The sequence below is a fragment of the Ammospiza nelsoni genome, chromosome 11 (assembly GCF_027579445.1).
Source record: "Ammospiza nelsoni isolate bAmmNel1 chromosome 11, bAmmNel1.pri, whole genome shotgun sequence".
Taxonomy (NCBI): Eukaryota; Metazoa; Chordata; class Aves; order Passeriformes; family Passerellidae; genus Ammospiza; species Ammospiza nelsoni.
Genome location: NC_080643.1, coordinates 14,366,886 through 14,379,856, shown reverse-complemented (window position 1 = coordinate 14,379,856; position 12,971 = coordinate 14,366,886). Strand labels below are relative to the sequence as shown.

The 12,971-nt window shown below is 46.0% G+C and overlaps 1 protein-coding gene across 1 annotated transcript in view; it reads left to right on the top strand.

Annotated features, from left to right (window-relative positions):
• Positions 1-12,971, top strand: part of DNAH1 (dynein axonemal heavy chain 1) — a 68,367-nt gene that overhangs the window by 35,365 nt on the left and 20,031 nt on the right. The window contains exons 36-49 of the mRNA XM_059479982.1: positions 1,025-1,202; positions 1,318-1,512; positions 2,175-2,294; positions 2,912-3,070; positions 3,765-3,866; positions 5,030-5,170; positions 5,672-5,832; positions 6,499-6,656; positions 6,786-6,959; positions 7,333-7,371; positions 8,456-8,634; positions 9,760-9,990; positions 11,334-11,530; positions 11,914-12,049. Of these exons, the coding sequence (XP_059335965.1) occupies positions 1,025-1,202; positions 1,318-1,512; positions 2,175-2,294; positions 2,912-3,070; positions 3,765-3,866; positions 5,030-5,170; positions 5,672-5,832; positions 6,499-6,656; positions 6,786-6,959; positions 7,333-7,371; positions 8,456-8,634; positions 9,760-9,990; positions 11,334-11,530; positions 11,914-12,049 (2,170 nt within the window). The remainder of the gene's footprint in view (positions 1-1,024; positions 1,203-1,317; positions 1,513-2,174; positions 2,295-2,911; positions 3,071-3,764; positions 3,867-5,029; positions 5,171-5,671; positions 5,833-6,498; positions 6,657-6,785; positions 6,960-7,332; positions 7,372-8,455; positions 8,635-9,759; positions 9,991-11,333; positions 11,531-11,913; positions 12,050-12,971) is intronic.

The window sequence follows — 12,971 nt, the reverse complement described above, 5'->3', positions numbered from 1 at the left end:
TGACTTTGCAGCTCACTTTATCCATAAGCTAGGATGTGAGAAGTAGTGTGAATCTCCCTTTGGCCCTGTCAGCCAGCACTTGTCTCAGGGCAAAACTAATAACTATGTTCTGTAAAATGAGGGAAATTAAACATATATAAAACTAACTACCTCTAGGAAAAGTGCAAGCCATTAACCATTACTGATTCTGTGACCAGAGCTTCCCAGCTTAGGATGTGGTACATATTTGCTGAAGGACATTTTACAGGAGCTCAAATTAAGCTCAACAGTTTATTTATGATGTGACTCTACATGGGCATGTCAATGTGACAAAAAAGAAAAATACAGCAATTGTGTAAAATATATTTACAGACAAATCCATCTGCTTTAATCAGCTGAGCTTTAGAACAGACTGTTTTCCCTTCATCTCAATAACAATACCCTGGAATTCACTAGTACTATAAAAATAACAAATAATTATTTAATAGCAGGAGTTGAGTCCAGGGTCTGAATGGAAACTGTGCTCAAGGTTTGCATGTACAGATTAAATTCTTGCTGTCAACAGCCAGCATTCCATGTGTCTGCTCTCCTGGTCACCAGCTCCAGCATCACCCGGGTTCACAGGCAGCTGAGGATGGGGAACTTCAGTTATAAAGAGGGTAGGGTCATGCTCTTTAGCCTGGATTTATCCTTTTAACCTTGAGAAAAAAAGAGGCACCTCCAGAGAGCAGATGATCTGCCTGTAACCTGAACTGGATGCTAGCAAGGCCTCTTTATTCTTCACTGAGGACATAGATGTTAAAGGGAAGCTTGACATCTTATAGTTAAATGAATTCCAGATCCTGATGCCCAAAGAAGTTGTTTTGTGATGTCACTCAGGCTGAGATGTGGCTCAGTAAAAAAAACAATGAGGTGCACCTTTCTGCAGCTCATGGATAAGAGAGACATATGAAGCAGGATAAGATTGCCTTTTGTGGAAGGAACTTTGCCATGTATTTCAGCAAAACCAGAATGGGCCAAGCCCTGCTTTCCTGCTGCCTTTCAGGACAGACGGGATCTTCTCCACACTCATGCGTCGGGGAACCGTGGCCAGTGACTCCAGCAAGAAGTGGTACATGTTTGATGGGCCAGTGGATGCTTTGTGGATTGAGAACATGAACACAGTACTTGATGACAATAAGAAGCTGTGCCTCAGCTCAGGGGAAATCATCAAGATGACAGAGGTAACTCATCCCTCCCACTTTTGCTGCATGTAGTCTGTACTCCTTCCTCCCTGCACTGAAATACGTATCAAAACTGAGCAGGTCCTTATCCTTTCTTTTCTTTTCTAATTTCTAGGGCATGACCATGATGTTTGAAGTCCAGGATTTGGCTGTTGCTTCCCCTGCCACAGTCTCCCGCTGTGGTATGGTTTACCTGGAACCCAGCATTTTGGGGCTAGACCCTTTCACTGAATGCTGGCTGAAAAATGTGCCAGAAGTCATGCAACGCTTCGCACCCCAGCTGGCATCTCTCTTCAGGAGATTCCTCCAGGTGAGCTTCTGTTCTGTTCCAGCCTTTCCATGTCATCTTGATCATCAACCAGTCCAGACATGTCAAGGCCTGGATTTAGATGACATTGTGGGAACATTTCCTACCATAATATCTATCATGGAAACTTCTCTGTGTATTTTGTGGCTTTAATACAGGTTACTCACTGATCTCTGTAGATGTGACTAAGTCTTATTGGTCATTGTAGTTGGTTTTATTTCATTTTAAAATTATCTTCTGGACAAAATCATCCCTAGTGCAGTTCACTAGCTTAGAGTGGAGTCCCTCCAGGGAGAAGGTTGTACAAACAAGTCTTGTTATTTTTACTCTGCTGATAAGCCATTATTTTAATGAAGAACCTGGAGCTACAAAGGAAGGCTCTAAAGGGAGCAAACCATTTTACAGCAGCGATAGCACAAGATGCATGTAACTGTTGCATAGAAGCAAAAGGGAGGCCCAGAGGTTTCTTGGTGTTGAGACTGAACCAAAGGGCTTGTCTTGCTTTTCTCCAGTAAAAAATGGTGGTACTTGGGATACAGTTGGAAACAGCATTCTCAGTCACAGTCTCCCTGCTAAACACAACATGATGGAGGTGAACAAGCAGGTAAAACCAAAGACAGCTGTGCTGGATGGTGACACTGAGCTGTCCCTGCCTGTCTTTCCAGGAGTCCATCGACTTTTTACGAAGCTCTGTGAAGGAGATAATTACTTCTACAGATGGTAACCTCACAATGAGTCTCCTCGTGCTCTTGGAATGTTTGTATCAGCCTTTCATTCCCATCAAGGTAGATTTTCCTACCTCTATCACTGTTCCTTGTGTCTGTAACTCTTAAGGACACTAAGTCATGGAAAGGGTTAGTCACCAGAGAACAAGATGTTGGTGCAGAAAGATCATGCTGTAGCTCATCTATGTGGCAGAAGGTAATACAGCATCCAGCAAATCACAGGTAAACCTGGAAGGATTATGCTCTGCCCACTGAAGGAATACAAGATAAGCTCTGTGCCTACCAGGCTGGAGGGTAGAGGTTCACTTTTATTTATATAGAGGGAATTGGAGAATGAGGGGAAAGCAGAGATCAGAGTTGAGCAGTGATGCACTTCAGATTGCAGGTCCTTTGAGAATTAGTATTGAAGAAGGCTGGACAATTTTCAGATTAAAAACCTAAGACTAAATTCTTTTCCCATCTCCTGTTGAGTGACATTAGTTCAGCAAAGGGAGTCTCTCAAGTACACCAATGAAACAACAAATTTTAATCCACATAATATATTAACAAGGCCTCTGAAAAACTGGCTAGGAAAAACTAGAAGCTGAATAGAATTATGAGCAAATTAAGAGGAGTCTGGGGTTTGTGTGCCATAATTATACCTGAGAATTTTTCTTCTACTTGTCTCTGGTTCTAAGGGACTTAAAACAATTCCCCGGGAGAAGATGGCTCGTATGGGTGAGCTGATTGAGCCTTGGTTTATATTTGCCTTGATCTGGAGTGTGGGAGCTACTGGAGATTCCCAAGGTCGTGAGGCCTTTAGCTCATGGCTCAGGAAGAAGATGTCAAAGGAAAGGGTGAGTAAAGAAAAAGCAGATCTTCTCTCATTGTAGAGAAATTAGTAGCGAGGAATGGGGATCAAAGCTGAGTGCCTGGATATTGCAATGCTGAGAGGGCCCTGACAATGGAGGAATGATGAGGAGGACTCCATTGATATCAGAAGGCTAATTAATTGTTTTATTATACTATATTGTTCTATACATCTAAAACTGAATCTGCCAAGCACTCAACCCTGCACACAACTCTCACACTTCACAGAATCTTGGGACTGTCACCTGACAGTCCCGACACACACACACTCCTGGCCCTGATAGTCCAAGAAAACAAAACACCATCACTTTGGATAAACAATCTTTAATATTGCATTCTACTTTTGCACAAACACAGGCACAGCACATGATAAGAGTTGTGTTTTCTTTCTCTGAGGTTCAGAGAATGTGAATTCCAGAAATATTCTTGGGAAGAATTGTGCCTTGCTTTTCTCTGTGAAGAGAAACGTGGGGCTACTCCTGGAGGCTTTGGATGGACTTCCTGTGGGCATCTGGTATGCCACTCTCTCACTGGGACCCCTGGAGCTGGAAGTTCTGGGAGAGACCTGAGCCCCCTGGCCTGGGTAGCATCCCATTAGTAAAGCGTTCCTTGAAGTCGTGCAAATCCTCCTGTGAAGTGAGCTGAATGGCAGCCAGGTTCATCACAGCTTTATTCTCACAGATCCGCTTACTCTTCCCAGAAGAAGGACTGGTTTATGACTACAAACTGGATGATGCTGGGCTTAGCAGTACTGAAGAAGATGATGAGGATGTCCATAAAGAGGTAAAATATTTAACTTTTAATTCCAAGCTGAGTAATTTAGGAGGAGGGACCAGGAAGTGACACAGTCCTACAGGATTTGGTAGGATTTTCTCATTAAGGGCAAAGAAGAAAGGCCTATGGGAAGCAAACAGGTATGTTTAAATCAAAATTAGGCTTTTCATTGACTCAAGAAGGCAATTTCTTGCCTTCAGAGCTGTGAACCAGATCTTTCAAAGCTGAGCTGAGAGCTGGTCAGTTGAGACCTGTGTGTCTCTGTCAGTGCTCAGAAAAGTGGGGGGTGGCACAGGTGCGGCTGCTGGAGGACAGGAGGGAGCTCATATGGATAGAGCTGTCTGTGTTAGAAAGCAGTGAACAGCAGCAGAAGAGCTATGTGCAGCAGAGTCTGGAATAGCAGCAAGGCAGATAAATATTCCATCTTTTTCACAAGAGACAGCAGTGTAGGGCATGTCAGGGTCATTTTGACTGACAGTCATCAGACTCTGGACTAAAAGGAATTTAGGAAGCAAGGAAAATGCTTCCCCTTCCTAAAAGGAAACAAAGAACCCTACATGACTGTAAGGTGCTTAACAGAAGGTACCAGTGTGGTCTCTTTGGGAAGGCCACATGGGGTGGTCAGGAATGCAGATTTCTCCTGTATTCTCCAGCACTGCCCTGGCAGAAGCTCTATCTCATTTGTATAGTGGCCTCTGGGAGGCTTATCTGCAGCTTCAGTCTAGCACAAGAGATCCATATCTTGTACAAGTAGAAAACCTCATGTGCCTCTGAGTGTGACATGGGTGATGGCACAGAACAGGAAGACAGGAGCCCAGATAAGCCCCCTTTGGCCCTTTACCATGGGCAGAATTCCTGTTCTTGCAGATGTCACAAGTGCTCCATCCAGCTTTGATCCCAATTCTCAGAAGGCCGGGCAGATGTGTTGCTGCTGGGGCAATGATCTCTAAGTCTTGGGCTCTGTCCCTCCCAAAAGTAATGAGTCAAACACTCCCAGCATTTCCATACAGAAAGGTAAGGGTGGCAAGGCTCAACAGAGGGGCTGGAAACCTGAATTTCTCTTCAGAATCTGAGCTATTACACAAGGAGCAGTGACAGGGAAAATAGCAGAAATAGTTTTCCTTTTCGTAGAAGGGATAGATGCCCCCTCTAAGCAGACTCCAATCTTGCAGGTGCACTGGGAGGTGTGGCTGGATGCTACAGCAACGTTCACCATGGTTCCAGACACCAACTTCTGTGACATTATTGTGCCCACGATGAACACAGTTCGAATGGCCTATCTGCTGGAGCTGCTGCTCACCAACTATAAGCCAGTACGTGCCCAGCCTTGTTTTTGAATTTTTGATTCAACCTCTTCTTCTCCCAGTGCAGTCAGAACTTAACAGCTGCCTAATACTTTGAGATTATATCCCACTTCCATGGATTTGTATTTCTCTGCACCAAATCTGTTCTTAAGCACTAAGAGTTATCCATTCAGTCCCCAGGCACCCTGGCAGCACCCCAAAGGGATATCAACACACAGTTGTTCAACCAAAATGCAGCAATTGCTAGATAGCCCATGACCATCCCTCTTTACCTGTTTCCTACAGTTCCATTTTGTACTTCTCTGGTTGGATTCCATCCACACCAAGAGATTTTGGTGTTGGGCAGCTGACCTTACTGAAGAAGCAAGTCCAAGACACCCTCTCCCAACCTTCAAATGCCTAAAAGAGCAGTAACCTCTTTTCTGGCTGCATTTCCTCCAGCCAGTGTCAGAGTTCTGGAAAATAGGCTGCCTGCCTATGATCATGCTGCATTGCTGATTGTGCTTCTAGGTTCTTTGCATTGGTCCCACTGGCACAGGGAAGACTCTCACAATTGCTGACAAGCTCTTGAAGAACTTGCCTAACAAATACATCGCCCACTTCCTGATGTTTTCAGCACGCACCTCTTCTAACCAAACCCAGGATCTCATCGACAGCAAACTGGATAAGAGGCAAGATTCCTTTCTCTGTGTGCAAAGGCAGTATCCCTGAGCTCAGTGTTTCTATCACCTTGACTATATAGTTTCACCCCAAGACCTGAAGAGGCCCTGAGCATGGATAGCTGTGGATAACATGTAGGACACACAGCACATCTGAGCTGGGATTGTGAGCACCAATAATAGTTTGTTATAATGGCAAGGAAGTGAGAAGGATTAGTGAGGGTTGGTAAAAGTTGCTCCAATTCTAGTTATTCCAGAAATACTACATTTCACAGCACAGGTGTTTGCAAACCCTGGTGTGGGATCTTTACAGAAAGTGATGAAGGGAGAAAATGCGGCTGCCCACCCACAATCCCACTCCCCACAGTAAACAGCTTCCATTTCACCTCTCTGGTCAGCCACTGGTTTGAAGTTTCCAACAAATTCATGGGCTCAAGCTTTGCTTTTATTTGCACTCATTTGCTCCTTGGCATTGAGCATAAGTAGACAAAATTTCACTTGGAGAGAAGCCAGTGCTCCAGATCTTTTTGGTGCAAAGGCCCTTACAAAGGAGTGTATCAAGTGTAAAAAAATAGCTAAAACTGTTGACTCAGAAAGCATCCAGAGAAAAAAAATCATCCATTTGAATCGAGTTAGAAGTACCTTTCCTGTGTCCTGACACGGGTTCTGTCCTTGCAGGCGGAAGGGAGTGTATGGTCCTCCAGTTGGTCGGTATTTCATATTTTTTATTGATGATTTGAACATGCCCATGCTGGAGCAGTTTGGAGCCCAGCCTCCCATCGAGCTGCTGCGGCAGTGGATGGACCACCACGGCTGGTACGACCGCAAACAGATCGGTACGAGCCACATCCCTGGCCAGAGCTCTTGGCAAGAGCTGGCCTGTTAGATAGGTGTACCTGCCCTGGAGATCTGTGGTGAGGGATTTTAGCTACAACAAAATCATTCCTGATTTTGCACTCTCAAAGGTACTTTTAAGAAGCTGGTAGATATTAATTTCGTCTGTGCCATGGGACCTCCTGGAGGGGGGAGAAATCCTGTCACTCCACGGCTCACTCGCCATTTCAACTACCTCTCCTTCACTGAGATGGATGAAGGCAGCAAGAGGAAGATCTTCTCCACCATTCTTGGCAGCTGGATGGGTAAGTCCTGCAGAAAACTGCCACCTTCTCCTCATGTTGAAAGTCACCTTGATGGCAATGGAGTTTGGAAGGGGAGCAATTAATATTGATGATCTGATCAAAGTGTTGAAAGCTGGAACTTGCAGTAGTCACTCAAAGATGCTTTAGGGAAAGTGTTTTATGAGGCTTAGCAAACAGAGAGTTCATACCCTATTTAGTCTCAGGGCCAAACTCTGCTGGTGCAAATCAGCAAACTTCAGCTTTGCCTTTCACAGTTTCATTATGTTATCCTATAGCCTGGGCCTTTCAAAGAGGATTTTGTTTGTGATGGGTGATGCAGATATTCTTAACCTCAGCAGGTAAAGCTGGAACTAATTTTTTTGTCTTTTTTTAGATGGACTCCTAGGAGAAAAAAGTTACAGAAATCCAGTGCGTAAGTAAGAGCAGAAAGAGGAGGGGGACTGTAAACAGAACGAGCTGGTGAGCACAGCATGGCACAGCTTACCTGTGCATTCAGCAGACAGACACTTGTCCAGACAACAGCCTTCTGTGGAAGCAGAGCCTTCTGTTACTCTCCATCTGCTGCAGCCTGTGGACAGCTGAGCAGGGTGGATCTGAGCATGGTGCTACAGCCACCATGAAAAAAGGGTTCATTTGGAGTGAAATGAGTCCTCTTATACTTGACAGGGTGGGAATTGAGGATCATCTTTGCAAATATGCCCTCATCTGCAAATCTGCCAGTAGAAAGGAGTGAGAATAGTCAGCTATGGGAGAAGCAAAGCAGAGCTCTCTGAGTGCTTGCAATATGCAGAAGCATCAGTACCTGACTGTGATCTCAGGGGCACACTGAAACACCTAGCTGTGATTTAGAAAGAAATTAAAGGATTTTTGAAAACATGCAAAAAAGTGCAAAATGCTGGGGTGTCACAGGGTTCTACTTCTCCAGGAGTATTTGTAAAAAACTTCATTGGGAGAAAAAAATTATTATGCTCTAAAACTGGCAGCTGTGTTTAAATCTTGCCAGACTATTGCATAAGAAATTATTCCTCAGTGGCTTTGCATTTGCTGAGCATAATGAATTGCAGGGGGTGTAGCTAAGAGGGCACTCACACCTTCTAGCTTAAAAGTAGCTGAGATTTCACTGCAGGAGTGCAAGGAAGGAGAAGGAAAACCTGTCTGGAATATTTCAGGTAGGTATCAATTACCTGTCTGGCAGTGCCTCCTCTGTTCCTGGGGGGCATGAATTCTTCACACCACAGAATGGCTGTAAAGCATTCTTCCACCCCCAAATCTGGTTCACATTAGTTGATAAACCCATTAGCAGCTGTGCACTGCAGTGGAGCAGGTGCTTGGACAGGTCCCTCACTGTCTCTGAGAAAAAAGCAGAAAAAAGTGTGTTCCTGCCCAAGTGCTAGCCAGCACTTCTGCCCCTTAGTGCCACCTTCCTGCACCACAAAGACCTTCTCAGCCCAGAGTTACCATCTTGACATCCTCTCTGACTACTTCTGTCTCTGCAGCGGGAGCAGATGCAGTGAAGGACTTGAACGAGCCCTTAGTCGATGCCACGATCTCCGTGTATACGATCATCACATCCCAGCTGCTGCCCACACCAGCAAAGTCACATTACACCTTCAACCTGAGAGACCTCTCTAAGGTGTTCCAGGGCATGCTCATGGCTGAGCCTGGCAAGGTTGAGGTGAGTCTTCCCATCAGCACAGCCCTGCCACCCAGGGCAAGACCAGAAATCACAGAATCACAGGGTTGGAAGAGACCTTTAAAGGTCATCAAGTCCAACCCATGCCCCAACACCTCAATTAAACCATGGCACTCAGTTCCACATCCAATGTTTTTTTAAACACATCCAGGGATTGGGACTCTACCACCTCCCTGGGCAAACCATTCCAGCACTTTATCACTCCTTCTGTAAAAAACTTTTTCCTAATATCCAACCTATATTTCTCTTGGCACAGCTTAAGACTGTGTCCTCTGGTTCTGTCAGTGCTGCCTGGAGAAAGAGACCAACCCCACCTGAGCACAGCCACCTTTCAGGGAGTTGTAGAGAGTGATGAGGTCACCCCTGAGTCTCCTTTTCTCCAGGCTGAGCACCCCCAGCCCCCTCAGTGGTTCCTCACAGGGTTTGTGTTCCCAGCCCCTCTCCAGCCTCGTTGCCTCCTCTGGATGAGCTCAAGTGTCTCAACATCCCAATCTGAGGGGCCAGGGCTGGACACAGCGTTCAAGGCTTAGCATCAGCAGTGCCGAGCACAGGGGCAGAATGACCTCCCTGCTCCTGCTGGCCACACCATTCCTGATCCAGGCCAGGGGCCATTGGTCTTCTTGACCACCAGGGCACTCTGCTGGCTCATGTTCAGTCAGCTGTTGACCAGTACCCCCATGTCATTTTCTGCTGGGCACTGTCCAGCCATACCATCCCCAGCCTATAATGTTGCAGGGGGTTACTGTGGCTAAATAAAAGCATCTTCCAAAAAACATACAATAAAACTGTACAAATTAATTCAAATTGGTGAAAGATAAGAACAAAGAACATAAAATTTAAATCTCTCAAAGAAAGCCCGACATATGGACAAATAGAGGGATATAAACTGATGCTGTAATGAGCTCTCTGCAAAGCAGCTGTTTTGACAAGAGTTGTTTTTGAGAGGGAAAGCAGCTTCCTCCGCCCAGTTCTTTCTCCGCTCCAGTTGCCTTGTAATGGGAGTGGAGCTGGCCACATGCTGGGCAGGAACCAGCTTTGCTGACAGCAATGCTCATAACACTTCTCTGCTTCTCTCATGGGGGCTGTTTTGCTGGGATTTCCTACCAGAACAAAGAGCACCTGCTGAGACTGTGGTACCACGAGAGCTGCCGGGTCTTCCGTGACCGCTTGGTCAGCGACGAGGACCGGAGCTGGTTTGACAACCTAATGACAGAGAAGATGGTGGAGTTTGGCACCACTTTTGAGGAGGTCATTCCCACCCAGCCAGTTCTGTTTGGAGACTTCATGGAGCCAGGTTCCAATGTCAAACTGTACCAAGCAATCGAGAGCCAGGATAAGGTAAGGACCCTGGGAATCACGTTGGGAACTACATTCACATCTTCCCAGTCTTCTACAAACAAAGGAAAACAGTAATAGTAACAATAGTGGTGCTTTAATTAGAGGTATCTGAAACTACAAACCATCCTAGGGGTCTCCTGTGGAATCCTACCACATATATGAATAGTGGCTGTATTAGTTATGATGGGCAGTTGAGGTGGAACAAGCTGTCTCTGCATTGCAATCCTGGAGGCAGCCTGCTATGCCAAATTTCCCAAATGAGTCACACTTGGGACTGAAAAGTGAAATTTGCTGGAAAGAAATGGCACATTACCCCCAAACAATACTACTTTCACCATTAAAGACTTCACAATTGACCTTTACAAGTAATTAATGTTACTGCCAGATTCCCTGTTGGAGAAGATACTGGGAGTACTTGGATAGTGGTAATTAAGCAAAGGCAATGAGTGGTGCGTTTTGCACTCATTATCAGAAACAGATGATTATTCTGTTGTCTCTCCTCTTGTGATAGCTGTGTGACAAGGGCTGGTAATTAACTGAGCTTTCCAACCCCTTTTGCAAAGTAGGTAGGTCTGGCCCCCACTGAGGTGAGCACAGCTGGGACAGCCAGACATAGAGGCAGCTGCACAGTCCCCACTGATGCACACGGGACTTTGGCATCTAGGCAGGGATCTCAGCACTGTATAAATTCCAGCTGGTGTTACTTTCCCAGCTTCACAGGGAGATTGCTGAGGGGGTAGGATCCAATCCCAGATGTCTTCATGCTTCATCTCCTTCTCTGGCCTGAGGGTGCTGTTGAGGGGACCCTGGGAAGGGCAAGAGAAACTGCTCCTGCAGCTATTCCATGTGATGGCTGGACTGGGAGAGGATTGTGCTCCTCTACTCATCTACAGCCTGTGTTGTTTTCTTCCCCAGCACCTGTACTTTCCAGCCAGAATCCTAACCACAGAATTCAGCAGGAGGCAGTGGTCAGCTATAGAGCAAGGAAACTAACCCAGAGGGAGGCCCTGGAGCAGTATGGATCAGGCAGCCATAAGCTCTTTTATTTTGAACTACACCCTGCTGTTTCTCGAGGCAAACAGCACAGTTGGGAACAGCACACTGTAGTCACTTGCCTGAGTTAGTTTAAGGTCACCATTGAGCAGCTGCTGCCACCACTACTAACTAAATTCAGCACATCCAATGGCAGTTCCTTAGGAGCCCAGAGAAGAGCTGCTCCCAGACTCTGTTAAGCCCCAGGCTCTGCCCTCCCCTACTCCTGGCTGTGCCAGCAGACAGTAACCCCCCCAAACACACACAATTGCTTTTATCTGATAGCCACAACTGAGTGTTTCTGCCCACAGCTGAAGGTGGTCATTGAGGACTACCTGGAGGAGTACAATCAGAGCCACAACCCAGAGCTGAAGCTGGTGCTGTTCATGGATGCCATTCAGCACGTCTGCCGCATCAGCCGTATCCTGCGGCAGGCTCCGGGGAATGCCCTGCTCCTGGGGGTTGGGGGGAGTGGGAGACAGTCTCTCACCAGACTGGCATCTCACATGTAAGTAATGCACTCCCACCTATGCATGGAATGGGGAGCAGCTCCATTGGGGTTGCCTTCAGAGAATCTCTTTTTCTGCCCTTCCCATGCCAGTTACATGTTTTTCTGGCTGCTGACTCCTCAAATGAGTCAAGAGCTAGGACTCAGTTAACGTGCATGTCTGCACTGGGTTTTTGGCTAGCTCAGGTATCTCTGCCTTGTGTAAAACATGCTCCTGGGTTGGTGGCTGTCCTTGGTGCACAAGGACAAGCGTGTGCTCAGGACTCACTGTAGGAGAACAACTTGCTTGAGTCCTTTCACCCTGAGTCCACAAGACATACTGGGAATTGACAGAAGAGAATGTTTTAATTTGATGTAACTCCACAGGCTTCTCTTTCCATTAGGGCAGAAAATGAATGTTTCCAAATTGAACTGTCTAAAAATTATGGCATGACCGAATGGCGAGATGATGTGAGGAAGATTTTGATGAAGGCAGGCCTTGAAAGTCTACCCAAGACCTTCCTCTTTGTAGACACACAGGTACAGACTATTAGCATGGTGGATTCCATCTCAAAAGGAATCAGAACACACATCTCTAAGCTCAATAAATTCCCCTACGTGGTATTAAGGAACTTGAAAAAAATGGACACAACTTGTATTTCTTCAGTAGCCCATATTCATCAGCTTATAAAATAGCCCCAGGGAAACTAGAGGTGGTGCATTTATTGCTAGAGGGTCTGTAGAGCTGTGTGTGAGTGGGTGGAGTCTTCTCTTGCTCAAGGAAGCTTCCTTCAGCTCCATCCAATGGTTTAGTAGGCACATAGATTTCAGCTGTCTGAAACTAAGCACGACTGGCCACTGATGTTAGAAGTCCTAAGTTAAATGATTCTTTCCCTTTTCAAAAAGAGAGTAGATTTAGAACCTTACGCCTGCTGGTTCCACAGGATAATGCTGGCTGTAAACTGTAACTTGCTAATGAGTAGGCCAATTTCCACTTCTGGAATCACAGTTATGTTCCCCATAGGCTTTTTTACTGCCTTCATTATCATAGGAACCATTCCCTTGTGGCAGAGCCCTAAGCAGTGAGATGAGCATCAGTCAAATGCTACTTGTTCTTGCAGCCTTTTCCCTGCAGTGAGAAGCATATGTGGGAGCAAAGGGGCCCAGGAGGATGCATTTAGTCAAGGAAATGGATGCTGTGTATTTCTGATGTAGCAAAGGTGGAGAGGTGAATGTAGCACTGGAGGGAGATCGTCCCACAGCCTGTGACACATCCCTACAATTACTCTGTCTCCCACATTGATAAGCTTTATTCTAATAATTAAGTGCTCTGTGCTGGAGGAATGAAGACCTGGAGCAAGCAAGGTGTCTGGGGTCTGGCTGCAGAGGCAGGGAAAAAGAGCCTGAGCTCAGTTTGTCTGTAAGGAGACAGGGAATGGGCAGAATGATGGTTTTTCTCAAA